General features: G+C 36.7%; 1 protein-coding gene across 3 annotated transcripts in view; it reads left to right on the top strand.

The window, feature by feature from the left end:
* COL4A3 (collagen type IV alpha 3 chain) overlaps window positions 1–23,235 on the top strand; it is a 62,367-nt gene extending 39,132 nt beyond the window's left edge. For 2 of the 3 annotated variants that reach the window (XM_048063055.2, XM_048063056.2), the window contains 26 exons: window positions 459–551; window positions 901–1,005; window positions 1,519–1,616; window positions 2,851–3,001; window positions 3,141–3,254; window positions 3,723–3,890; window positions 4,987–5,076; window positions 5,626–5,760; window positions 6,900–6,998; window positions 7,922–8,011; window positions 8,602–8,741; window positions 9,722–9,848; window positions 10,144–10,224; window positions 11,222–11,320; window positions 12,283–12,333; window positions 13,344–13,529; window positions 14,101–14,231; window positions 14,616–14,688; window positions 15,633–15,704; window positions 15,828–15,947; window positions 16,520–16,618; window positions 17,205–17,417; window positions 18,083–18,260; window positions 19,247–19,361; window positions 20,855–21,027; window positions 21,290–23,235. In XM_048063055.2, the coding sequence (XP_047919012.2) occupies window positions 459–551; window positions 901–1,005; window positions 1,519–1,616; window positions 2,851–3,001; window positions 3,141–3,254; window positions 3,723–3,890; window positions 4,987–5,076; window positions 5,626–5,760; window positions 6,900–6,998; window positions 7,922–8,011; window positions 8,602–8,741; window positions 9,722–9,848; window positions 10,144–10,224; window positions 11,222–11,320; window positions 12,283–12,333; window positions 13,344–13,529; window positions 14,101–14,231; window positions 14,616–14,688; window positions 15,633–15,704; window positions 15,828–15,947; window positions 16,520–16,618; window positions 17,205–17,417; window positions 18,083–18,260; window positions 19,247–19,361; window positions 20,855–21,027; window positions 21,290–21,374 (3,086 nt within the window). In that variant the 3' untranslated portion in view covers window positions 21,375–23,235. The remainder of the gene's footprint in view (window positions 1–458; window positions 552–900; window positions 1,006–1,518; window positions 1,617–2,850; window positions 3,002–3,140; window positions 3,255–3,722; window positions 3,891–4,986; window positions 5,077–5,625; window positions 5,761–6,899; window positions 6,999–7,921; window positions 8,012–8,601; window positions 8,742–9,721; window positions 9,849–10,143; window positions 10,225–11,221; window positions 11,321–12,282; window positions 12,334–13,343; window positions 13,530–14,100; window positions 14,232–14,615; window positions 14,689–15,632; window positions 15,705–15,827; window positions 15,948–16,519; window positions 16,619–17,204; window positions 17,418–18,082; window positions 18,261–19,246; window positions 19,362–20,854; window positions 21,028–21,289) is intronic. The other variant, XR_007163046.2, reaches the window with a different exon arrangement.
* The last annotated feature ends 1,488 nt before the right edge of the window (window positions 23,236–24,723 follow it).

Raw genomic sequence — 24,723 nt, 5'->3', positions numbered from 1 at the left:
GAAATTTTTAGTGTGTGTCAATCTGAGTCTTTGTCACTCTTTCTGGGGTTGTCACATTGTATCAGGAAATGCACATGAATCTCTGTTGGAGACCTTGCTAATTGTGAGTTTTGTTTTTGTTTTTTTGTTTAGTCTGTTCTGAGGGTCTTCGACCTGATGTTGACAATAACTCATATTCCCTACTTAAAATCATTTTGTGCTCTCTGGGTTTCTGTTAGACTGTAGGAGGGCTGAGAGAAGGGCTTGAGGTGGTCTGGGTGTCAATAAAATTCTTCTGCTTTATGAAGTCAGGGTTTAAAGGATTTTCAAAATCTGTCGGAGCTTCAGAAAGATGGAAACAATAGCAGACCAGATTTTTAGCTGACTAGCTTGCTTATTAATATTTTTAAATTGTAAATTATGTATTTTAAAATTGTCTATTTCCAAACCATGAGACTTTGATAATGTATTTGCTGAAGGTCTGAAAGGAGAGACCAGTAGGATAACTCCGTTGCCTGCATTGCCAGGACCTCAGGGACCATATGGTTTACCTGGACCCCCAGGGGTGCCTGGTGAGTATGTTTGCTCTAAGGACAAAGTTAGAGATGACCTGATTGGGATTTCTCTACCAATTCTGGCCAGATAAAACTGTTGGGTTATTTTGAGAGAACTCTATGAAGGATTTCATACCAAGGGCAGATTGCATAAAGACTTAACAGACTCATGTATGCTTTGATACTGAGAACACAAGGATCACAATTAGCATTTTAACTACTGTGGAGGAAAAATAGTGTCTAAGTTCTAATGATGTCATCTACACTGATGTCCTAATCAATAATGATAAGCTGGAAAACACCCCGTCATTACGTGTTGAAGTTCTGTGGTAAGATAGACTGCAATTTACTTATTTTCTTTGAACAGGTAGGGTCGGAACAAATGGTCAGCCAGGTGATCCAGGACATCCAGGGCCAACAGGTGACACAGGCTTTCCAGGGCTTGGGTTTCCTGGAAACCCAGGTCCAAAAGGTAAAACACACTTTTTGATATTCTTTAAAAAAAAAAAAAAAAAACCACCTTTTCTACTTTTTTTTTAAATATGGATTGACAACAATCATCTTTAAAAAAAAAAATAATGAATGAGCATTAATCAGATGGTTTTTAGCACTCTTGTAATTTACTGCCTTTGAGGGGGTTTTGTGGTTTTCTTTGTTTTTGAAATATTTTGAAGTATTTCAGAGAAATAGAATACTACAACTACTACAATGTAGTTTTTTGAAGAGAACAGTGAGGAACTGGCATCAGAAGGGGTTCAGCCCAGATTGGTTACTTAATGCAGGATGTTTTTGAAGCAAGTAACTGAGCAGTGTTACAATGAGTGTTGAGGGAAGATGCAATGTGTCAAATGTGTATCAGGATTTCGTTTTCAGCTCTTCTAACCTACAATAGTGCAGAAGTCCATAACCACATCCATACAAATACCCCTTTGTAAAATAAGGTGGTAAATATAGCATTTGTATTGCCATATAATTCTTTTTGTAGGAGATAAGGGACTTACTGGAGGCAGAGGATTACCAGGTTGTGAAGGAAAAATTGGAGAGCCAGGCCAAGCTGGAAATCTGGGACAACCAGGAGAAAAGGTTTGACTAGAAATACAGCACAGACTTTTCCATAGGTCCCATTCATTAACTGTGTCATTGAGCAAATAAATTAATAAGTGGATGGAAAATAAGAGTTCCTGTATTTGCTAACCAGTGATGCACAAACTATAAAATGAAATATTTTATGAAAGAGGTTGTCAAATCAAATTTTAACTAGAGATACAGGATTTCAGAACTCCCAAGTTGTTGGGATGTTTTGATACTTCAATTTTCAGAGCATAAGAAAACTATTGCATTGCTTACAGCAAAAAAATTAAAGCCAGTTTCTGAAGAGATGGCTGTTCAGAAATTACTGATGGAATATATAAAGGTAGGACTCTTGACTACTCTGTAATTAGGATCCAAAGGTGAACAAAATAATAACACTTAACTGTTTTGAAAAGGGAGCATTCCTTTTTGTTTTTATGCCCATATGTCATTCTCGTATGTGTTTTTTGATATGGCAAAGTATGGGGATTTTTGTTTAGTGTAATTATTACTTACTCTGTGCTTGAAACCACAGAACAGCTGGATTTGGAGTGACCTTTGTGGTCCATATAGCCAACGACTGGTATAATCTCAGCTCTACTGGCCTGTTTTAAGAACATACTGATTTGCTTGTATTCAAAACTAGTACCCAAAACAACAAGCAGTTTGGTCAGCCAATAAGAAAAAGCATTTCAACTTTTCCTTTCAGGGAATAGACTTCAGATATTTATCATAAAAACAGTCTTCATAGAAAACAATGTTCAGAAGAATGGCAGGGGTAAAAATGCAATAACTAAGTATTGAGACATATCTGGGTGCTGACTTTGATTATTTCAATAAATATTATGATGAAAATATAACTACCATGTAAAATAAAGGAAAAATTGTATTTGCACAAACTTTTACATATAGGTCCAACACCTTACATAGTTACAGCAAGCATCATAATGCAGTAACAGCCAAAGAGAGGGAGATGTCTCATAATGCTCAGGAATGATTTCTTAGAGCAACGAGACAGTTCAAAAGCTGTTTAGACAAATTAATCTTCTGGTGTGGAACCTGCAGTTGGTCAATAAGGAACATCCAGTGATCTACTGAACTAGAGCCATTACAAATGTGAAAGATCCCCAGGGAACGGAGATGATAATCCTAATTAAAGAAGCTAGTTGATTGCAGGGTGGAAAGAATATTTTGGCAGACTTGCAAAACGTAGTACATGTGTATTGTTTACATCTCTGTGTTGCAGGGGGACCCAGGCATGATTATTCATGGAGAGCCAGGCAGACTTGGTTCACCAGGAGGTCGTGGCATTCCTGGTCCAAAAGGTGATACAGGATTTCCAGGACTTCCAGGCCTACCAGGACGTGCTGGACATGATGGTGATGATGGCCTAAGAGGTACTGTGGTCAAACAAGCACGAGATACACAGCAAGTTACCTCCCTGTGTTAAGGAAAGGGAAACCAAGTCAAACAGTGCTCACTCAAAGCCTCAAACTACTATCTAAATCATTATGAAACCAATCTCCTTTCTTTTAGGAGATCCTGGCTCACCTGGAATTCCAGGGGATCCAGGTTTTCCAGGGAAACCTGCTGAGTGTCTTACTGGCCGGCCAGGTTTGCCAGGTGGCCAGGGAGCTACAGGCCCACCAGGTAGGACCTTCCAAATCAAATGTGCTGTTTGGCTGGGTGACTGGGTTATATTTCTGCCTTCAAACATCCTGAGGGACCTGAAGTTGTTTATGGGTATTGGTTATAGGTTACTATGCAACATCGCATTTAAAAGATGCATTGTCTGTGGATTGGAGGAAAACGCATGTACTAACTAAAATGGAATAAGATTTTTTCATCGTGTGGGGGAATGAAAATGCATACTCTGGAGTGTTTGGAGGATGAATGCAGAATTGGTGGGGTGTTTGTTTTGTTTTATTTTTGCCTCTACTGTCTTTTTTTTTCTTTTAAATCTCTTCAAGATCTCCTGAATGTGTATATTACCTTGTATAAATTTACTGTGTAGCCCTCAAACAGGCTCAAGAAGAGCTTGGTACTCATGATGGCAAGATAGAGATGAAGGTTTCCAGCAAGAAGTATCCTACATGTACTGTCATGCATTTTTCTTAGGAGGAAGAGGTTCATTAGGTTCAAAAGGAAAACTTGGTCCTCCTGGCTTGGGTATCCCAGGGATCTATGGAAAACCGGGGGAACCTGGCTTAATTGGTCTTCAGGGAAACACAGGATTACCTGGTCTCAAGGGACAGTCTGGAAGACCAGGAATCGATGGTGTGCCAGGTAAGGATTCCCCAAATGCCTGTTTTGACATAGAAAATTAGGCATTCTCTACAAAAAGTAGTCATGCTAACATGCCATCGACTGTAAATTGAGGATGCAAAAGTATTTTTCCATTAGCAGCTTTCATATATACATTTATATGATCTATATGGAAAACAAGTCAGTCATTCCCTGAATGACTAGCGTATCTTGAAGCTGTGATGACACAGTATTGAATTTTATACAGCACTCCACTTAGAATAGAAAACTACTTCCCATTGTTTTCTGTACTGCAATGTTCTTGCAACAGGACACTAACTAGTTCAAAGCTGCTTCTCAGCATAATGAAAGTGTAAGATCTTACTCAGCATCCCTTTTGAAGCAGATGGCTTTTTAATGCTTTCTCTTTTTCTGGAAAACAAACAAACAAACAAAAAAAAAAAAAAAACAAGATCTTCAGTCTATGAGAGTTGTGACTCAGATCAGACTCTGTCATGTTAACCAGAGCTGACTTTACTTAAAGTAAGTAGTCCCCATAGGGTTTTTTGTTGTTTTTTTTTTAATGTGTTCAAACTTGATTTGTAGAATACAAAAAATCAGGTATGTAATGCTGCTTATCTCTAAAAAAGATTTTTAATTATTCTCAAATCCTGCATTATTCTGTTGCAAGGAGATGGTAGATACCTTTTTATATATACAACCTGTAAAACTAATAATGAAGGTGTAGGCCAAACCTAGGCTTCTAATGCCATTTGAGATGAGTTGTCATGTCTCAGCTGGCTTCCAGCTCCTGAGCCAGAAAGGAATGTCTTTCCCATACATCTTGTGATGGATATGGATCTCCCAGCCTAGTGTGGCTATCTCAGATACATTAATCACTCTCAATTGTTTCGTTCATTGATTGAAGCTGTTGCAGCTGTTAGTAGCCCCTCAAACTACCCACATTAGTCTGTACGTAAGTGCTGTTCATGTAGTTAAAAGCTGGAAAACTTGCTTCTACGGTATGTTATAGAAGTGCAGAAAATGTTAAAAGAATTGATTAACTATCTGACAGGTACATGCATGCCTTTCTGAGGTTTCACTGATTAAATATATTCCTATTGTTTCCTTTCCACAGGCCCTAGGGGAGAGCCAGGTATAATGGGGCCATTAGGAATTCCTGGGCCCCCAGGCATGATTGGAAGTCCAGGCAACCTGGGTGTCAGAGGTAAGTGACCATAGTATCTGTTTTTGTTATTCCTTAAGAATATAGGAACTGTTATGCTAAAGAAGACTTGTGATCAATCTTGATGTATGTTATCACTCCTGAGTATGTGTTGGTCAATTTTTGACCAGAACTTCTTTGCGCTTTGGTAAATATTTGACTTCTGTACCTGTGCAATCTACAGGCTGAATGACATTTTCTTTTAGCAGTATTGAATTGCCACCTTTTCCATTTCACAGGTATGTGTGAAAATGGTTGGAGATTTTCTAAACAAAGAAGAGAGCTTTTTGCCCTGATATTCATGTTCAACATATTATATCTGTTTAACAGCTATAAGATTATATTCATGCCAAGATACAATAACTATTTCTCATAATAATCTGTGGTCATAAATGTTTATTGATGTTTTGAGTAACTAAGAAGCTGGTTTAAGTTGTTGATTTGGCATGTGTATTTACATATGTTGTTGACCTTAGAGATGGAGTTTAATTGCTTCCCTTACGTGCTATCACCTAGACACGCTACTTCAGAAAATGTCGTATTTTCTTGCAGGTTCTTTTGGCTTCCCAGGACTAAAAGGAAGAAAGGGGTTTCTTGGAGCAAAAGGTGAACCAGGTGATAAAGGTTTTCCTGGACCATCTGAGACCTTGGTTGGCATTGGAAATAAAGGAGAACAAGGCCCAAAAGGTACATATTCATTTTTCTGTCGTGCAAAACCAGGTAGAGTTGTCTGTGTGGCAGTTCCAGTGGGCTCTAATAAATGGAAGAAACTGGCTTAACTAGTTAAAGTATTCCTTTGGTTTTGAAATAATTTTTGCCAAACACCATAAATGCCTTTTATGGGATAGTTGGATGTTACACTGAATATTTATTTCCATTTTAACAAGTCCATATTCCTTAAAAATCCTCTCATTTTAATGTCAAATTAGTAGTAAAGTGTCGCTGATAGTAAGTTTATATATATGCATCCTATATAATCATGTTTCTACACACTTCACCCACCTTCCCTACTGCACCTCACAGCTCTGGCCAGCTTTGTACCCAACTGGAACTGGGGTTATTCAGCCTAAAGAAAAGGAGGCTCAGGGGAGACCTTATCACTTTCCACAGCTACCTCAAAGGAGGCTGTAGCGGGGTTGGGATCAATCTCTTCTCCCAGGCACCAAGCAATAGGACAAGAGGAAATGGCCTCAAGTTGTGCCAGGAGAGGTTTAGGTTGGATATTAGGAAAAATTTTCTTCACTGAAGGAGTTGTGAGGCATTGGAACAGGTTGCCCAGGGAAGTAAAGTCACCATCCCTGGAGGTATTCAGAAGACGTGTGGATGTGGTGCTTAGGGGCATGGTTTAATGGTAGACTTGGCAGTGCTAAGTTAAAATTGATAATTTAGAGGCCTTTTCCAACCTAAATGATTCTATGATTTAGTAGTCCATGAGCACAGAAATGGTTGTGCTTACCAACTGGATGCTGGATTTCAAAGAAATGAAGTCTGCTTAGAACTATTTGACTGTCAGAATTATTATTTTGTGTGTAGTATTAATACAGACTCTCTGTATATGCGTTGTACATATTTAATTAATGCTATCTGGCTTTTTGTGAAGACATTTTGTGTGGTAGGTTTCAGAAATTTCCTTTCATCTCCATATAGGAAATGCAGAACTCATTAACCATGAGCTTGTGTCTTGCTTGTGTTTATTGCAAAGTAAAAGTCCTGTGTGCCACTTCGGCTTCATTAGTTTTAAGAGTTATAAAATGTTAAGCTCTTATATATAAACTTATCTTATAAAATGCTGTTGTGTGTGTGTTTGTTTAATGAAATTGTTTTAGGAGTCCAAGGAAGGATGGGTCTAAGAGGAGAAAAAGGAGATGCAGGTGTACAAGGTCCCCCAGGTCTTGTTGGATCTGAAGGAGTACCTGGTATACCAGGTATGGAGTATGTATATTGAAAATTACTGTATCACAGAATGGAGAGCAAGGATAGTATTACTTCAATGCTAGCACATAAACTTAGCTCTAGAAGCAGCACTGTATTTTCTGTATTAACTCTGAAGCTCCTCTGAGAATTCTGAAATGAAGCAATTTCAAAAGCTGCTATTTCAAAGTCATACTAGCTACATCTAAATGATTCTTTATTTCCTTCCAAATATGGATGATTATGTGAGGTGATACATAGAAAATAATACTAGCTTTAAATAATATAAAATAATAATAACCTTAAAATCTAAAAGCTGATGAGGCCAATGAATAAAACTTGGTATTTATAAAATTTAAGAGAAGTTTGATTCCTAATATCATCAAGAAGTAGTAGGAATTCTAAGTTTACCACAGCTGTGCACAAAAATATTTCAGAAGCTTTTTGTATTTAAGATTGATTCTATTTCCCTGTTGAAAGCCTTCATACTTGGCTTATATTTTGGAAGTTAACAGGTCTTCAGTGAAAAGCAGTCTTAAAAAGAACCAATGTAATTATAGACCTACCTAAGCCATTTCACAAGGTTTTGCTCTGCCATCACCATGCCCACATACATAATGATACATGCTGATCTTGAGTGAGAAAATGAATCTATTTTTTCAGATTAATGAAAACATCTTTACTTCTCTGTATACTATATTTTGATACATACAGAAGATAGTTGTTTTTTAACTTGATTTCCTGACAACAGTAATGATAATTCTATGTGCTTCTACAGCAAGAGGAAGAATTACGCTCCACTGTTTGTTGATTTATAAAATCAAAAAGTACCATGGCAGTGTGTGAGAGAGAGGATTCTGTATTCATCACAACTCTGCCAGCCAGCCAATGTCTAAACTTGTCACGTGAAGATGACACTCATTTCTTCATCTTGCAGGTGCCAAAGGATTTATGGGTCTTCCAGGGATTCCTGGAGGGCAAGGATTCCCAGGTGCACCAGGAAACAAAGGGAACATGGGAATTCCAGGTTATTTTCTCTTAAGTCATGTTGCAAATTGGTAGAGCCTTTACACAGATCTGAGCAGTTTCTGTAAGCACACTACACAATACTTAACTCAGACTGGGATTTATTCTCTGAAGTGCCTGTAAACGTCTCATCACCCCAGCATTTGCTTGAATTGCAGAATGGAGTTCTCCCTCTGTCTAATTTTGGAGCATGACATTACTAATGTATTGCAGCTGGCCATCTTAGTGTATAGCTTATAGTAACTTTCCGAATAATAACTTCAGGGCGTTAATTAGTTAGGATATGGTGACATATAGTGGTTCTGTCTGACTTTGTAACCAAATGTCTGCCCAGTGATCATGGGTCTTTATTTTTATAAGCTTTGACCATTGAAATTACAGATAATAAATTACATATAATTAATTTATATACTGCTAAATGTAAGAACCTATTTTGAATGTGTTTAGAGTAAAAGTCAGAGTGCACAAAAATTATTCTCTCTCTGATGGAAAAAGTGAGTATGAAAATACAAGCAGTAGTTAACAAAGCATGAGATGTAATATTTGATGATGATCCTTTTAAGAATGCTATTGCTATCTGTGTTTCTCCAGGTTCAAAAGGGCAGAAAGGATCTCCAGGCTTTCCAGGACCATCAGGTGACCCTGGTCCAACAGGCTATGGTGGCTTTCCAGGTGAAAAAGGAGACCCTGGGCACCCATCTCCTGGGCCCCCAGGAGAACCTGGTCCAAAGGTATAAAGGCTATGTCATATTAAGCAATAAGCAGAGCCTTTGACAACAGAAACAGAATAACATGTAAGCAAGAGTTGCAGAGTTTGCAGGAGACTGGTAGATGATATCTTAGTGATGATACGTATGGAAATCCTGTTACATCAGTATTTAGGAGAACATGTTGAGTTCATTGTATTTCATTTTCTTTGCAATGCAAGAATTTCTTATTTGTAAAAATGGAGTGTCTTGGAAATAGCGTTGTTTCTGTAAAAGTTACTAATTTGCTAAGAACAATGATTTGTACCTAAATAGTCAATAGTAGAAATACTTGTACATCAAGAATTTCAGAAAAATTATCTTAGTAATAAAGTGGTGTGATCTAAAATTGTTTTGTTGGTTTTTGAAAGTCTATTAATAGCATTTTTTTCTTAGGAATATATAATATAAAAAGTAAGTTAGAAAATTTTACTCCACGTATCCTGGTTGTTGAACAACTGTGAATCTTTACATATGAGATAATTTAAAATACGTTGCTGGCTGTAAACTGTACTGTAACTCCTGTAATTTGTCCAAATAATCTGTTAGTTTCTTTATTAGCTGTGTATCCAAAAAGGGATTGCTGTTGTGCAAATTTGTAGGAATTCAATGAAAAATGTGTGTTTTGATATTTTGTATGGCTGCGTATTATGTAAGGAATGTATTTTTGGTTCAAAAGAGGAGCTATTAGAATAAAATTGGAGAAAAGTCTATGAAAATATCTTAAGACTGAACTTGGTTTGTACAGATTAAAGGTAGATATTGCTCGTTAGATATGTCTAAAGGATCAGTGGTGTTATGAGAAGACTTCATATTAGTCTTCTTTGATTTTTATCTGAAAATCATAATGAACCATGATTAAACTTAAACATTAAAATTATCTGTTTTTCTATTGTTCATATACATGTAATGTATTTAATGCAATGTGATTCTTTACCTGTTTGTGTGCAACTGCTGTTTCTTAGGGAGATTCAGGTGCTCCTGGACTTTTGGGCAGCAAAGGAGAAAAAGGGTCCCAAGGTCAGCCAGGACATAAAGGAGTACCAGGGCCACATGGGATCAGAGGAGAAACAGGAGTTGCAGGAATCCCAGGTATGTTTTGCTTTGGAGGAGTGTTGAGATGCTGACATGCTTCTAGAAGAAGAGAATTTCTCAATAAACTATGCAGGGTGCCTGTGGGGTGGAACATTTATATTAAAATGTTGTAAATGTAAACAGCTCCTTTGTAGTCAGCACAGCCAGGCTGGCTTATCTTAGCTAGAGATCTGTCCCAGCTGGCTGAAGTAGAAACAATAGCAGTGTTAGCAGACTGTGTCTGGGCCTAGTGCTGAACTGAATTCCAAGTGATAATGCCAGTTTTCCTCCCCCAAATTCTTTCTTCTTACAGGGAAACCTGGACCTCCTGGAGGTGTTGGTGTTAAAGGACAGCAGGGTCACCCAGGACAACAGGGCATTATAGGCCCTCCTGGTATGGTATATAGCATCTCTCCCAAATCACTGCCCTCTGGCTTGTTATTTTCTCTGTGATGAGGCAGTAGATATCCTTCTGAGCTCTTTAGAATTTACCTGATATAGTTGCAGTCTCTGTTTATGTTGGTAGGAGGCTCTGTTTACCTTCTCCAGTTCAAGCTAAGGTCTTTAGCAGCCTGTTTTCAATGTTGTCAGTTCAGCTGAGGCAAGGGATTTTAATTTTGTTTCACTGTTGTAGAACTTACTGCTCTTCTTTTTCTCAGTTTAGAGTTCTCAAGATGCAATATCCACATATATCGTAGGAATGGCTTGTTTTACCTCCTTAAAGGGAATAATAAACTCAGAAGTAGCTAGACAAGGAGGAAGAATAAATTAGAGTTGAAAGAGGGGAAAGGCAGAGTTGCAGTCATTTATTAGAACAAACGAAAAGGTTAAACCATTTAAGAAAACGTAAGGGGGAGAGTGTAAATATGCAGCAGCAAAGGTATGCAGTGTAGACTTCATTAATGTTGGTGACAGTCATTATCTTCAAAAAGCTTATTGAATGTTCTGTTATGCAGATCCTTGTCTAAATTACATTGCAGTTTTGTAGTTCATATTAGTGAACTTACACAGACATAGCAAGAGAGTTAGCAAAGATCAGAATCTACTCCCTGTTTACAGGAAAGTTGAATTTTTATGGAGAGGAACCATACTACCTGTATAGATTCCCACCAGCATGGATTAAATCAAAGGCAGAGTCCTAAAATGTCTTTGAAAGACAGGAAGTTAATGCCTGTGAAAACAGTGGGAGTGCTAAATTTCTTGAAGTTCAGTGGACTCAATAAAAGTTATATTCTGCTCTTTACAAATGCTTATATACCAAGATAGTTGCTTCTATCCTTGAAGTAGCTGCACTTGCACTAATAAAATCTTTAAAAAGGGGATTCATATCTTCTCTCTTTGTGTAAAATAATAGAAATGAAAATTATACTGTGGTCCTTTATAATTCACAGGTGCTGTTGGATACCCTGGAGAAAATGGACTTGGTGGTGAAAGAGGCAGTCAGGGTCGGGATGGTATGCCTGGTCCCCCAGGAGTAAAGGGAGAACCAGGTAACAGCAGTGAAATATTTTCATTCTGTTTTAAAATTACTTTTTTTTCCCTAGCTTAACTGATAAGGATTTTTTGGGAAGTATTAATAAGGAGCTTTTGTGGAGCCAAAGATGTGTTAATAAGTAGAAGGCTTTTAAATTGCACTTAATTCACTGTTTTTCTACGTAATCGTACATGCTGTTAACAACACAAATGTATGTCACTCCTCTATTATGCATATGATTTGTCATAATTTCCCTTAAAATATTAATGTCTGCGAAAGCATAAGTATCGTGTGGTTCTTATGTGTTCCATCTCAAAATAATTAAGAGAACCAAAATCTTTTTAAAGAAGTCTCAGCTCTTATGTGGAAATAGGATGAAACAAATCAGTGTTTACTCACACGAACAGTGAATGGCCCTTGAGTTGTAAAATCTTTCACTTAAATATCATTCCTGATGTCATCAGTATCCATACATACAGTCCTCTGTTGAATTCTGACAGAAGATGTTTTCATGTTTTACAATGAGAATGTTTTTGTATATTAGTATTTACAAAAAATATATTGGAAAAGCATTTATAGTATTTAACAAGTCTTTCCATATTAAGTTTTGAGTAATCATTGTTGAAATTATAGGTATGTATGTTTTTTCTTTTATTTTTCTTAGTAACTAACTTAAATACAGATTTTTATCCTGCTTTTTCCCTCTGGAAAAAAAAAGGCAAATCTTATTATTATAGGTTGTACCTCAAATACAACTGGTAAATAAGAGTTCCCAGTTTAAAGAAAAACTTACAAATATCATTTCTATTTCTGGATAGAACCAATGGAAAATAACCAATAACTGATATTACATATATAACTAAAACCTATGTTTTGATTCAGTGAATTTTGAAGAAATGTATGAAACATTAGATAACTATGATGTTTTCTAGCAATTATTCAGGACTATTGAGTATAATATGACCTAACATTTTGTAGGGGCACCAGGGAGAGGTATCCCTGGCCTTCGAGGTGTTCCTGGTCGTAGAGGTAAGTTGTCTTTTCGGAAAGCAGAAGTATTGTTTTTAAATACCAGAATCATTAATTGCATCTTTAAAACACCTCCTGCTTTTGGCTATTTAAATTGGCATTTAGTGTCAGAGGAAATAAAGAGTGATTCTGTGCTTATGATCAATTATTTGGATTATATGTTAAATATCAAGAATTCTTGCTTGCAAAGTTAAGACTATTGTAAAAGGAAAATAAAGGAACTAAATTCTGTGGTTTTGAGAAGGCAATATACAGTTTCTAGAGCTTTTGAAACATTTGAAATACATATTTGATTAACAGTGTATGTTTTTATGAAAACAGATGATGTTGCTGAACACCAAGCATAGTCTGTAGGAAAGCTATGATGGTGCATTTTAATTTACTTCACTTCCTCTTTTTTGTTGATGCAGTCACAAGGAGAATGGTTGACTTGAGGGGGGCACTCTTTCCATATTTTAGGTTTCACATCGTGCTTACAGTACTGATACAAATCCATTGATCTCCTTTACTTAAAAAAGAAAAATTAATAATATTTCTCCCTCCATATATAGGCCCTGTGCTCTTAAGGTTGACCTTAAAAAATCCGTTTGGAATAGTCTCTTATTTTCCTGTACTCATACTGATGATTTTATCTGGAATTTAGTTTAATAGGATTTGCCAGTTCTGATGTTCAAACTAGCATTTCTTGACTGTAGCATCAAGCAATATCCCCAACTCTGGTCTTTCTACTCTTCTTTCAAGTTTCTTCCATTGTATGAGCAAACTCTGAAGTGGAGTTTTAAAAGAAGTGGTGTGTACACTTCCTTGCAGTGAGTCACATCTTCTCACAACCATTTTGCTTTAGAGTAGCAAGGTGGCTTTGGGGATTTAGCCGTACTAAAAACAAAGGCTGCATTCCACCTTTGTGTTAGAGTAGACACACATACTCTCTGTAGTCCTGTTTCTAAAAGCTATCATGGCATCTCACCATCATGACAGCTCTCCTCAAATATATTACTTATACTCTGCAGGAATCAAAGGGGACATGGGGCTGCCTGGTTTTCCTGGGCCACCAGGTGTGAAAGGTCGTCAGGGTGATCAAGGACCCATTGGACCTCCTGGCTTAATGGGGTTACCTGGATTTCAAGGTGCAACAGGCATGGCAATTACTGGCCCAAAAGGGAATAGAGGCCTTGCTGGTGCAGATGGAAGACCAGGTGTGTTGTTATAACTCCTTTATCTGAAAAGATATACTGATAATTGAAAGCTGAATTCAGTCTGTCTAAAACTCAAAATTGAAGGGGATTCTTCCCCAGACATCTTCGTAATTGAACAAGTAGTTCCTTTACCAATTGATGCAATGTTATCATTGCAAACAGCAGGATGGGCTGTACAGTATGATGTAAATTAAAATAATGCTAAGTTTTTTCAGTTCACCCAGTTTTGCTGCCCTCTGCTGCAATCTGTAGGACAGCTGAAATCCAGCTTAAAGAAGTGAAATATCGTGTGTTATTCCAAGCATAACTGCAATGGAAGGATATTAAAAAATGTAGTGCTATTACGGATTGCAAGAACTCAGCTCTGTTCTCAGACTAAATTAATAGTCTACAGAAAAATTAGTGGGTTTTTTGTTGTTGTTGCTGTTTTATAATCGATCTATTTCCTTCGGAATTGCAGAGACAGTAAACATGAAGTACCATTACAGAGTTGCTGAATGTTGTACTGTGTTTTAGGTAATGTATGTGAAATGCTGTTGGCAGTGATCTTTAGGTATTCTGTTTTATACAGGTGCTCCTGGTTTTCAAGGGTTGCCTGGTCTTCCCACTCCCAGCATGAAAGGAAACAAAGGTGTTAGAGGGGCAGATGGCATACCAGGGCCAACAGGTCCAACTGGCAACAGTGGTCCTCCAGGTCCAAAAGTCAGTGAAAGAAATGCTACTTGTTTCTTACTCAACTGTTAACTTCAGTCTTGCCATGAAAATAACACCCAGAGGAAAACAAATAAATGCATGATAGGGGAAAGATATTAAAACAGATACAAAAATATAGTTTTTGTAGACTTAAATGTACCAAAAAGAAATTATTGGGTATTTCTGATATGTTGTTTCCTTGGCCATTTTGTATTACAGAACAATGTTAACAGCAATATGACTATATCTAACATGCTCATAATGGAGCAAATAATTTTAGTTGCAGCATATTCTGTGGACACAATGCTTTAAATATTCTGAACAAAAAGGAAGTATACTTCATAGAGTGCCTATGCTGCTTCTTGTTTATTATTGATGTTATATGATTTGCAGGGAATAGAAGGTCGACCAGGTTATCCTGGTGCTAGAGGGGACCCTGGTTTTCTTGGATTTCCAGGTGTAAAAGGTATTCATATATTTACTACGTACACTTCTATGTGCCAAATACAGTAACTTACATGTTGTATTGTAAAGGTATGATAATTAGAAGTGCCACACCACTACTAGAAGATGTGATTTTTGGCAACATCTTAGTTATAGAACTCAAGAGCATTTAAAAGACAAAGCACTGAGTCATCTGCTTGCCAGAAGAATAGACTCAATTATGATCTCATTCACCAGCTTATTGGTAGACCATTTGTAAAATTTACTGGCTTTATAAATTTCATATTCCTAAGGGTTAGTTGGATTTAGTGGATTTTAGTTTTAGCTGGCTAAAAATCCTTTTGATACTTTCTTTGAGTGATTTAAATCTGATATAGGTTTGCATTGCTCCAGTATGTTCATTTTCAGTTACATAATTTACAATGATACGAAATTGTCATTACTGGTTTAACCCAGTGCTTTGAGTTCCATGCAAATTGTGTACTTTAAATTTGTGGTTCTAGTTTGAAAAGTCACTGTACAGACAGTAATTCTATTTTCTTAAGCAAAAGCCCTCATTTCTTCACATAGTCAAATCTCCTGACTTAATAAAAATTCTATTTATTTATTTTTTATTTCCATCAGAGCTGTCAAGAGAATAACATGGATGAGAATAACTATATTTTACACTGTAAAAATAATTGCTTATTAGATTTCAAACATTTGAAAAAATTTACAACCTTCCTAACAGTCATCAGCATATCTGATGGGGTTTGAAGGGAGTTGAACTGCTCTATAGGGAGATAAACATCAAAACAAATTCTTGTAAACTGACTGCACTTGGCCTATAAACTATAGAGTAACAAAAGCTATGTAGAAGTACACACCCATATTTCAAATTAATCTACTGACCGCAAGACACTTAAAGTTCTGACAATTGTTTTGACATTTCAAACCAGAAGACATGTCTTCAATCTCCCTTTTTAGGAGAAAAGGGTAATCAAGGACCCCCTGGACCACAAGGTGCAGAAGGGCCAAGGGGACCAAAGGGCCAACGTGGTAACTTGTTATAACTCTTCTCATTCTAATAACAGCTAACTTATCTTGATTTTTTGTTATTATTTTATTATTATTTTTTTTTAATGTAAAGCATCTGGCTCTTCATTATATTTTTGCTGCTAGGTCCACCTGGAGTCCCTGGGAGAATATTCTCTGTCCCAGGAAGCAAGGGGCCTCCTGGACTGCCGGGAGTCCCAGGAACACCAGGAGATCAAGGAATTCAAGGGATTCCTGGGCTACAAGGTGGTTTATATTTTTATCTCTGTACTTGTTTGTGTGTCTTGCTTGATGGAACACTTTGGTTTGGTAGGCAAAAATACTTCTGCATTGAAAATTGACATGTTTTTAAAAACACTTCTCAGCATTTAAAAATAGCTATTGGTGCCTTGCCAACAATACTTTGTTGAAAACAATACTTTTCTTTTACACTTTTCTTAAATTTATTTTATAAAGTAGCTATGTTATTTATGGAATTATGAACTGAAAAAGATTATTATGGCCCATTATTATTATTTTAATATTCTTATTATATAACAGGCTAAAAGAAAAAGCTATTTGCTTTGACTTATGTAAATGTTCTTTGTAAGAATAATATTCTTCTGCAATACATTCAGTATTTCCTTGTCATCTTCCTGATGTGAAATATGGTGACAGTAACACTACAGACAGTCTCAAAATTTACAAAATTTGTGCTGGTGTTTTTATTCTAACACAGCTATGTTCATGTAGGGATTTTAACTTTACTGATTGGCAGTTATTAATATCTAGAATAACTATTGCTATATTAATCTGTTTTTTCTTTATTACCATTTTAGGACCTAAAGGAGTAAAAGGTCTACCAGGAAGCTTTGGTCGTCCAGGTCAACCAGGACTGCCTGGTCCAAAAGGAGACCGGGGATTTCCAGGAGAAAGAGGTACAGGAAAGCAGACATCACTGACTGCTACCACTGAATCTATAGATAGGCTGTATTCCCAATTTCTTTAAAGCCTTCCTTTTGTATATAGTGAAATTCTGTAACATTTGCAGCAGGTTTAGGGCCATCAACATATGCAAGCAGTTGCTTAGTTTTTAACAGATGCATTTTCACAACTGAAATAATAATTTACAAAAGTGTGCCTTGACTGTGCTCCTCTGTTATTAATCACACTTACATATCCGCTTGAAAATTCATTCAAATCCCTAAGTATCAGTGTGTCTTTACGTGGCATCAAAATGGAACTGAATATTTTTAGCGAATCACCATAAAATGATTTTACTTCATAACTTTTTTTTGTAAAAATGGCTATGATTCTTTGAAATATCTCACATTGCATCATTTAGAGCAATAGTAAAGCTACCTGAGCTGGGTCTGAAGGAATTAATACATCTAGCAACAAACACTACCCATTTTGAAGTTTCAAATTTTTGGTTTACTTTCAAGTTGTTCCCCTAATTTAAGTAAAGTAGGAACTCAAACAAAATAACAATATTTGCAGTCATGTTTTTCTTCCCCTCCACAGGGCAACCTGGACTGATTGGCTTTCCTGGTCTACAGGGGTTACCTGGATCACCAGGTACTATCATCACTGGTCCAACAAGAAGAGGTTTTATCTTTACCCGGCATAGTCAAACGACAAAGATTCCTTCGTGTCCGCCAGGGACATCACAGATCTATGTTGGCTTTTCGCTGCTTTTTGTTCAAGGAAACGAACGAGCGCATGGACAAGACCTTGGTACTGTATTAGTAAAACATTCATATCACCTTCAGTAGAGTGCAATAATCCAAGTTGTTTTCAAGAAAACAAACTCACATTGTGTCTGAGATGAACATTGGTTTCAACCATCAGTCTACAGAGCAGTCTGCTGCTCTGAGACAATTCAGTAATCATGGTTTGAAAGAGATCTTTTCTTCCTGCACTCTTGTATTCCTTTTCGCTCTCCCTACACATTTTTCAGGAGGAATTCAGTTATTTATGGATAGATGTCTAACGTAAATGTCCACAATATCTATGTAGGGTTGACAGTAATGTTACAGGGTCTGGGAGAGAATCTTGTTTTTAGAGGCCAAACTGAATGCCCTAGGGTGTCAAAAATGGCATTAGAAGCTTGTGTTTAGGTAGCTGACTCCCTGCCACTGTGCCAAGGACTGATATCACTCAATAAGATAATACTTTTAACAAATTTAATTCTTAGCCCTAATATTTTAAATAAAAATTTATATATATATATGCCATAAGTATTTTGTTTTCCTATAATTTCACTGTATAGATGCTTCTCTCTTTATAGTTATCATTTTTTTTAATTCTTACTGTAGTAGACGATCCCATCATGGGTCTCTTCTCTTTACTGTGCTGTATATAATCTCATTTGTCACAAATTTTCCTCTTGTGTCTTTTAGGAACAGCTGGTAGCTGCTTGCAGAGATTTACCACCATGCCATTCTTATTCTGTAACACCAATGATGTTTGTAGCTTTGCTTCTCGCAACGACTATTCATACTGGCTGTCAACTGCAACAGCAATGCCAGTAGACATGGCACCGATTTCTGGCAGAGCACTAGAGCCCCATATAAGCAGGTAAGAGTATAAGAACTTTAGTTCTTCTGGCCTGCAACCATGCATTTGTTTTGAACAGCAAACCTTAGACCAAGACCTGCCCATCTCAGTAAGTACAATCACTGCTTTTAATTGCCTGATTTTCTCACCCAAGTATGTCAGATATTCAGTGATACCCTAGGAAAAGTTAAGGTACTACCACAGGCTTAATCTGCACAGCTGACAAGAGAAAAGGGCACACATTACTGATTGCAATGATCAATAGATTTTTTTAAACTATTGCCATACATGGTAGAGGCAGGCTAAAATGGCATAACAGCTTCAATATTTAGATAAATAGTACAAATTAAATTCTGCTTCCAATTACATGTAATATATTTACTGTAGCTGATGAAGAATACTGTAAATTGGGGCTAAAGGTTCTCTGCTATGAAACACCCTTGTGAAAATGTGGGCCTTTCTAGTTGCTTTAAGTTAGTTGAGAAGGATGAAAAGCCTCTTAAGAGGGAAAGCTCTAAAAGTACAAAAGACCAAGAGTAGCAATATCAAAAATGGGAAGGCAAGCTTTGCACTCTTCCTTCTAGCCTGCTGTACATACTTATTGTAATCTAGCTTTATCATTTCTTCATTTTGGAAATAATGAAGAATAATTTTAGCAAATAAAGGTACAGAACTTTGATCTAAACCATAGCAACATAAGTAATGAACACATGAAGAAGGCAAAATTTAGCTTGTTATTTTGGTAAAGGCAGTATTAGGAGGGTCAAATGTTCTGGGATTAATTCCCATCTTTCACCAGTTTTTGTTTAATAGAGATGTCAAAGCAGGTATTTAGGTTACCTTCAATTTACTTATCTCCTTATTAAACAGAGAGAATGTGTGCAAGTTGTGACATCTGTAGTAAGCCCTGCCATTAGGTAACTAGTATCCCAGCAGATTTTTTTTTTCTTTGTCTGCTTACATGTTTTCCCTCAACTCTGCACTGAATGCATGTGCGCTTCTTACAGATGCATTGTCTGTGAAGGACCTGCAATGGTAATAGCAGTTCACAGCCAAACAACTGTCGTTCCTGCATGTCCAGAAGGCTGGATATCTCTCTGGAAGGGTTTTTCTTTTGTTATGGTAAGGATAAAAAAGATTGGAAATACTTATCTTCTCTCCTCTCACTTTCAATAGCATTTTCATCTGCTTTTAGTGCATTTGTGTATTAATGATTATTTTTTTTCTTTGCCTATAATTAGACAATAATTCTATTAACTCTTATTTAATGTCAAAGCATAGAAGCAGAGAATCTTCTAGATTGGAAAAGACCTCTAAGATGAAGTCCAGCCATTAATCTAACAATGCCAATCTACCACTAAACCATGTCCCTAAAGAACACATCTCCATGTCTTGAATGCCTCCAGGGATGGTGACTCAACTACTTCCCTGGGCAGCCTGTTCAAAAATAGGAACAACTATTCTGATCAAAATATTCTCAAAAATAGGTGGCAGAAGGAAAAGGGGAGATGAAAGGAAAACCACAGGATTCCAGTGTGTCAAAAATAACTGCATACTCTTACGCATTACACTAAACTCTAGGAAGCGCAGGTTTGGGGAGCTAGGTGATTAAAGCAGTCCTGACCACAGATATGCAATAATACGCTACCCACTGCTATACCCAGCTCTTCTTTTATAAATCAGCTCTTAGGACCAAACCCTATAGAAAGCTAAAATCAAAACTGGTGCAGTGCATTCTCTATAGAGGACTGCCTCAGCAATTTTGATGCCATAATGAAATATGACTGAAGAAATTTCATAATGTGCTTGTAAAGTGAGAACTGAGTATGGGAATAAGGGTGTATCTGTACGAGGGGATGTAACCCTTCAGCTTTGTTATCCGTGCCTGTGGCATGCCATAGGAATGCCAGCAAATGAGGATGAAAGAACCGAAAACCTCTCTTGTAGGTCTGCATTTCTTCTGCTTGATGGAAAGTTCTTTTAGGTCTAATGTGAAATTTGTTGTCTCTCCTGGGATTTGGCCCTAAGTAATAATAAACATCTTGGAAAGGAGAGATTTTTTTTTGCAGCATCTAGCTAAAATCTTTGCCTTTTTAAACATCAGCAAATTAAAATGGTATTTTTCTAGTGAAATTTCTTCTGTCATAAATTATTTTAGAGCTATTTCTACAAGCATTTACCAACATCAGAGATCGAAAATGCATTCTTTGCTGTTTGTGTTTGGAAAAGCAATTAATGCAATAAAAAGTATGAACACAAACGTGCACACACCCACAAAATACGGGATTTGGCTTATTTGTAATTTGGTTACTGTAGCCCTCAAATGGACAGAAGCCAGCTACTTTCTAGTCTTTGTACTGGTTACATTTTCATGCCTTCTCATATAGCACAAAAAGGACTTTGCAAGAACTCAGAAATAGCATAACTGCTTGAATTTTCATGAGGCTTCTGTGCTTCATTATAAGTCTGATTAAAACCAATCTATGCTGATTTTTGTTTTGTTCAAGAAACAGCACAGAAAATATGGTATGTTTTAGAGATTATTTTTTTTTTTGCCAGCAGATTGCTAAATACTGATGTACATGTTCTCATAAAAAATGTATTGGTGGTTACAGTATACAAGTGCAGGCTCAGAAGCTTCTGGTCAAGCGCTGGCATCTCCTGGATCTTGCTTGGAAGAATTTCGAGCCATCCCATTCATAGAGTGCCATGGCAGGGGCACGTGCAATTACTACACAAACTCCTACAGTTTCTGGTTGGCATCACTAAATCCACAAAGAATGTTCAGGTAAATTGTACTTTCTTAGCTGTCCCACCGCTGTTTCCAGCATCCATGCTGCAGGTGACTGAGAAGTCCCTAAATGCGGGGGCTCCCCTACTAATTCCTGTCAGATTAGATGTCCCCCTTTGTCAGGTTTGTGGTCATTCTGTAGCACAGAGAGACCTTAAGCGAGCCAAAAATTTAGATGTTGGTGTCAGTAATGTCATATCCAAAGTTTTATCACCTCTTCCTGTTTTTTAACAAAAAAGTAATGTTTGTTTTCTTTTAGGAAACCTCTGCCACAGACACTGAAAGCAGGAGAACTAGAAAACATCATCAGTCGTTGTCAGGTCTGCATGAAGAGACCAGTGTAAACAATGGCCTCTCTTGATGGAACGTGAAACTCTGCTTTTATTGCAAAGAATTGCCTAACTTTGAAGAGCTATAATTTATTAAAGTCCAACTGCATCTGGAAAGAAAACTTTAAATTGCCAGTGCAGCGCTGTGGTGAGGTAGGGCAACAGTTTGACTTTTGTCTTTGGCAAATGACAAAGCACTTTGTTGAAGTAAGCTTGTAATGGCAGTCTGCATGGTCTTCTCCAGAACTGTGTCATCTCTATGCTGCATCTTCACAACAAAATCTGTGGCATTGCCAGATCTTTAATGAAAGACATTAATGCTGCCTTGTGTCATGTGCTTTTCAAACCGCAAGACAAACAAAATGCTGTAGTATCAGCTTACAGATGTTCAGTGTTCAAAGTAGGTATAATTTAAGATAAAAATCTGGCACTTAGGAGAGATAGGGTGGGATAGGAAATATTTTCAGTGCACTTTTAAATACATATTGCTTAATTTAGGGTTGTTTTGGTTTGGGTTTCTTGTCTAATAAAGAAGTATTTCCCCACTTAGCTCACCCTTCCTTGGGCTGGGAAACAGGAATGCAGTCTTTTTGTATCACTGCAATAATAGTGGATTTTGACTATCCAGAAAGGGAGCTAAACTGAGCACTGGATAGACAGTAGAGAGCTGACGTGTACTAGCTGTGTTCTCCAGGGTGACATCAGCTAAGCTCTAATTGTAAGTGTAGGAAAATGTTCTTTAGAATCCATGCTTTTGACAGATTATGAGATCTTTTAAAGTTCTCGGAAGTTGACAGTATTGGGCCTTTATTATGATCATGTGGTTTTTGTCTCTAGTAAAGAACAACTATTTAACATATCATAATTTAAGAAATTGATGTAATTTACAATTACTGTATGGTTAAAGAGCTCCCATGGCATTATCAGGTTATCTGACAACCTCCAGGAGGTAATCTGTAATTCATTTTTTTAATATTCCATTAAAATTCCATTTACATATTTATCAGAAATGGTATTTCATTTTTAAATATGTATCACAAACATTTCCTCAAATTTCTTTTATTCCATCCAGCTAAATTCATGCATCCAAAATGGAAATAAGACTGATATTTAAATTGTACCAGTGAGCACTGACTTAACATGAGAATCCAGCTGTAAATGAACATAAATACTTGAAAAGCACTTTCATTTACTCATATAAATTATGTAAAATTGCAGCTCTGATTTGTTTTTAATATTTGTAACATTGCACTTGCAAGGCTATTTAAAATTGTAATGTTAACATTTAAGATGTTAATATTTTTAATACTTGCACAAATTATCAGAATTCCAGTATTTAGTGTTATAGAAGAAGCCTAATTCATCTGAAGAGTTCTGTAAATCTATAATTTTAAATGTAGGGTCTAGCAATTCATTGAAATAACCAAGATTTCTCATTTAGATCTTTTTTAAGCCACTGATATTTTATATTGTTTCTGTTAAAATACTTGCATTATGTTTGTCTGTTTGAATTTTCAGTGTTAACCTAACTATGAAACGGTTTCATCTGTGTTTCATGTCAGTATCTTCTGATGGAGGTAACTTGAAGATACCGTTTACTACATGAACTGAATGAATATTTTAAAAGTATTGTTAGCCTGAACAGTTACAGTACTTCTGTTTGCAAGGTATAATTGTGAATTCGCAGGTTTTTATGAAGAATCTCTATGCAGATGCACTATTGATAAGAAGGTATTAATGTCAAGATAATATTCAATCTTCCATTTAAACAAGATTTGGGGATGGAGGTGTTTTCTGTAAGACAATCACTTGATAGATTTTTTCCATGAGCTCTGAAGTTTATTTAAGTACTCAAAGATAAAACCTATATCCGTTGCTTGTTAAGATTTTATTTTTTTTTCATTAAAGCTCACTGCAGTCACACAAACACATTGTATACTGTATACAATTAATGACTGTGTAGATGCTTATGTAAAACTTACTAAAATGCAGAAAGTAACTGACATTGAAGCCTGCTAGAAATGTTCAGTAGAGGATAATGTATGAGGAGAAGGGAATGGATTGTGGCCTTAAAGTCAAAGGTAAGTTACAAAGAACCATGTCTCATAGTATAGCACAGAATCATAGAATGGTTTGTGTTGGAAGGGACCTTGAAGATCATCTCGTTCCAAGTCCCCTGACATGCATAGGGACACCTTCCATGAGAGCAGATTGCTCAAAGCCCCATCCAGCCTGGCCTTGAACACTTCCAGAGATGGGTTATCCATAATTTCTCTGGGCAACCTGTTCCAGTGCCTCACCGCCCTTGTAGTAATGAATTTCTTCCTAATACCTAATCAAAATTTGCTTTCTTCTAGTTTAAAACCATTAATCCTTGTCTTTTTGCTACACTCCTTTATAAAGACTCCCTCCCCATTTTTCCTTTAGGCCCCCTTTAAGTACTGGAAGGCCACTGCAAGGTCTCCTGGGAGCCTTATCTTCTCTTCAGTTGGGCTAAACAACCCCAAATCTATCTGCATGAATTTGTAGGAATGGTGCTCCAGCCCTCTGCATTTTTGTGGCCCATCTCTGGACCCACTTGAACAGGTCCATGTCTTTCTTATGGTGGGAGTCCCAGAACTGAACACAGTACTCCAGATAACTGGCAGTTATGTCTTGCTCCCAGTTTTGAATTCTGCTGCTCACATATCACGTGGCCTTCAACAAGTTACTAAATAAAAACTTCCGTAAATAGCTTTAGATTTCGAGTGCTCATACTTTGGTTTTCTTTCCCAAACACGAAACACTCAGAACTGCAGGGATATATATCAAGCCCAGCATAATACAAGCTGGACAGTGAAAATCAAATAAAAACTTGAAAAAAGTTTATCTTTATTTCTCACTGCAGGTGCAGATCATTTTATTTCTCTATTGTTAATGATTGTTGTGAGAATTACTTAACTCCTGTCTGTAAATAAATTGAGAGCCTTAACTGGAAAGTGCTGAAGAGGTGCAAAGTGTTAATATATTGTACTGAAAGAATGGAAGCATAAGAAATCAGAAATAATGAGAAAACAATAGAAAAAAAAAAAAGGAGGAAAAGAAACCTTCTGCTAAATACAACCAAATAAAAATATTTTGACTAAGCAAAAGAACTATTTCACTTGTTTTGGTGTTGTTTTTTTGTTTGTTTGTTTGTTTGTTTTAAAGTTTCTCAGTGCTAATGATCTTTTCCTCTACCTATGCATAATATTAAATATATTAGTGTCATCTGAATGAAAGACATGGCTTTTGTCCTCAGGAAGACCACCTCTCTCTATCCTGTGTAGACTACCCTAGACGTCTAGCAATTCAGTATAGATATTAGATGTCTAGCATTTTAGTG

This window comes from Anser cygnoides, chromosome 9 (genome assembly GCF_040182565.1).
Source record: "Anser cygnoides isolate HZ-2024a breed goose chromosome 9, Taihu_goose_T2T_genome, whole genome shotgun sequence".
NCBI lineage: Eukaryota > Metazoa > Chordata > Aves > Anseriformes > Anatidae > Anser > Anser cygnoides.
This window is presented reverse-complemented; position numbering and strand designations above follow the sequence as displayed.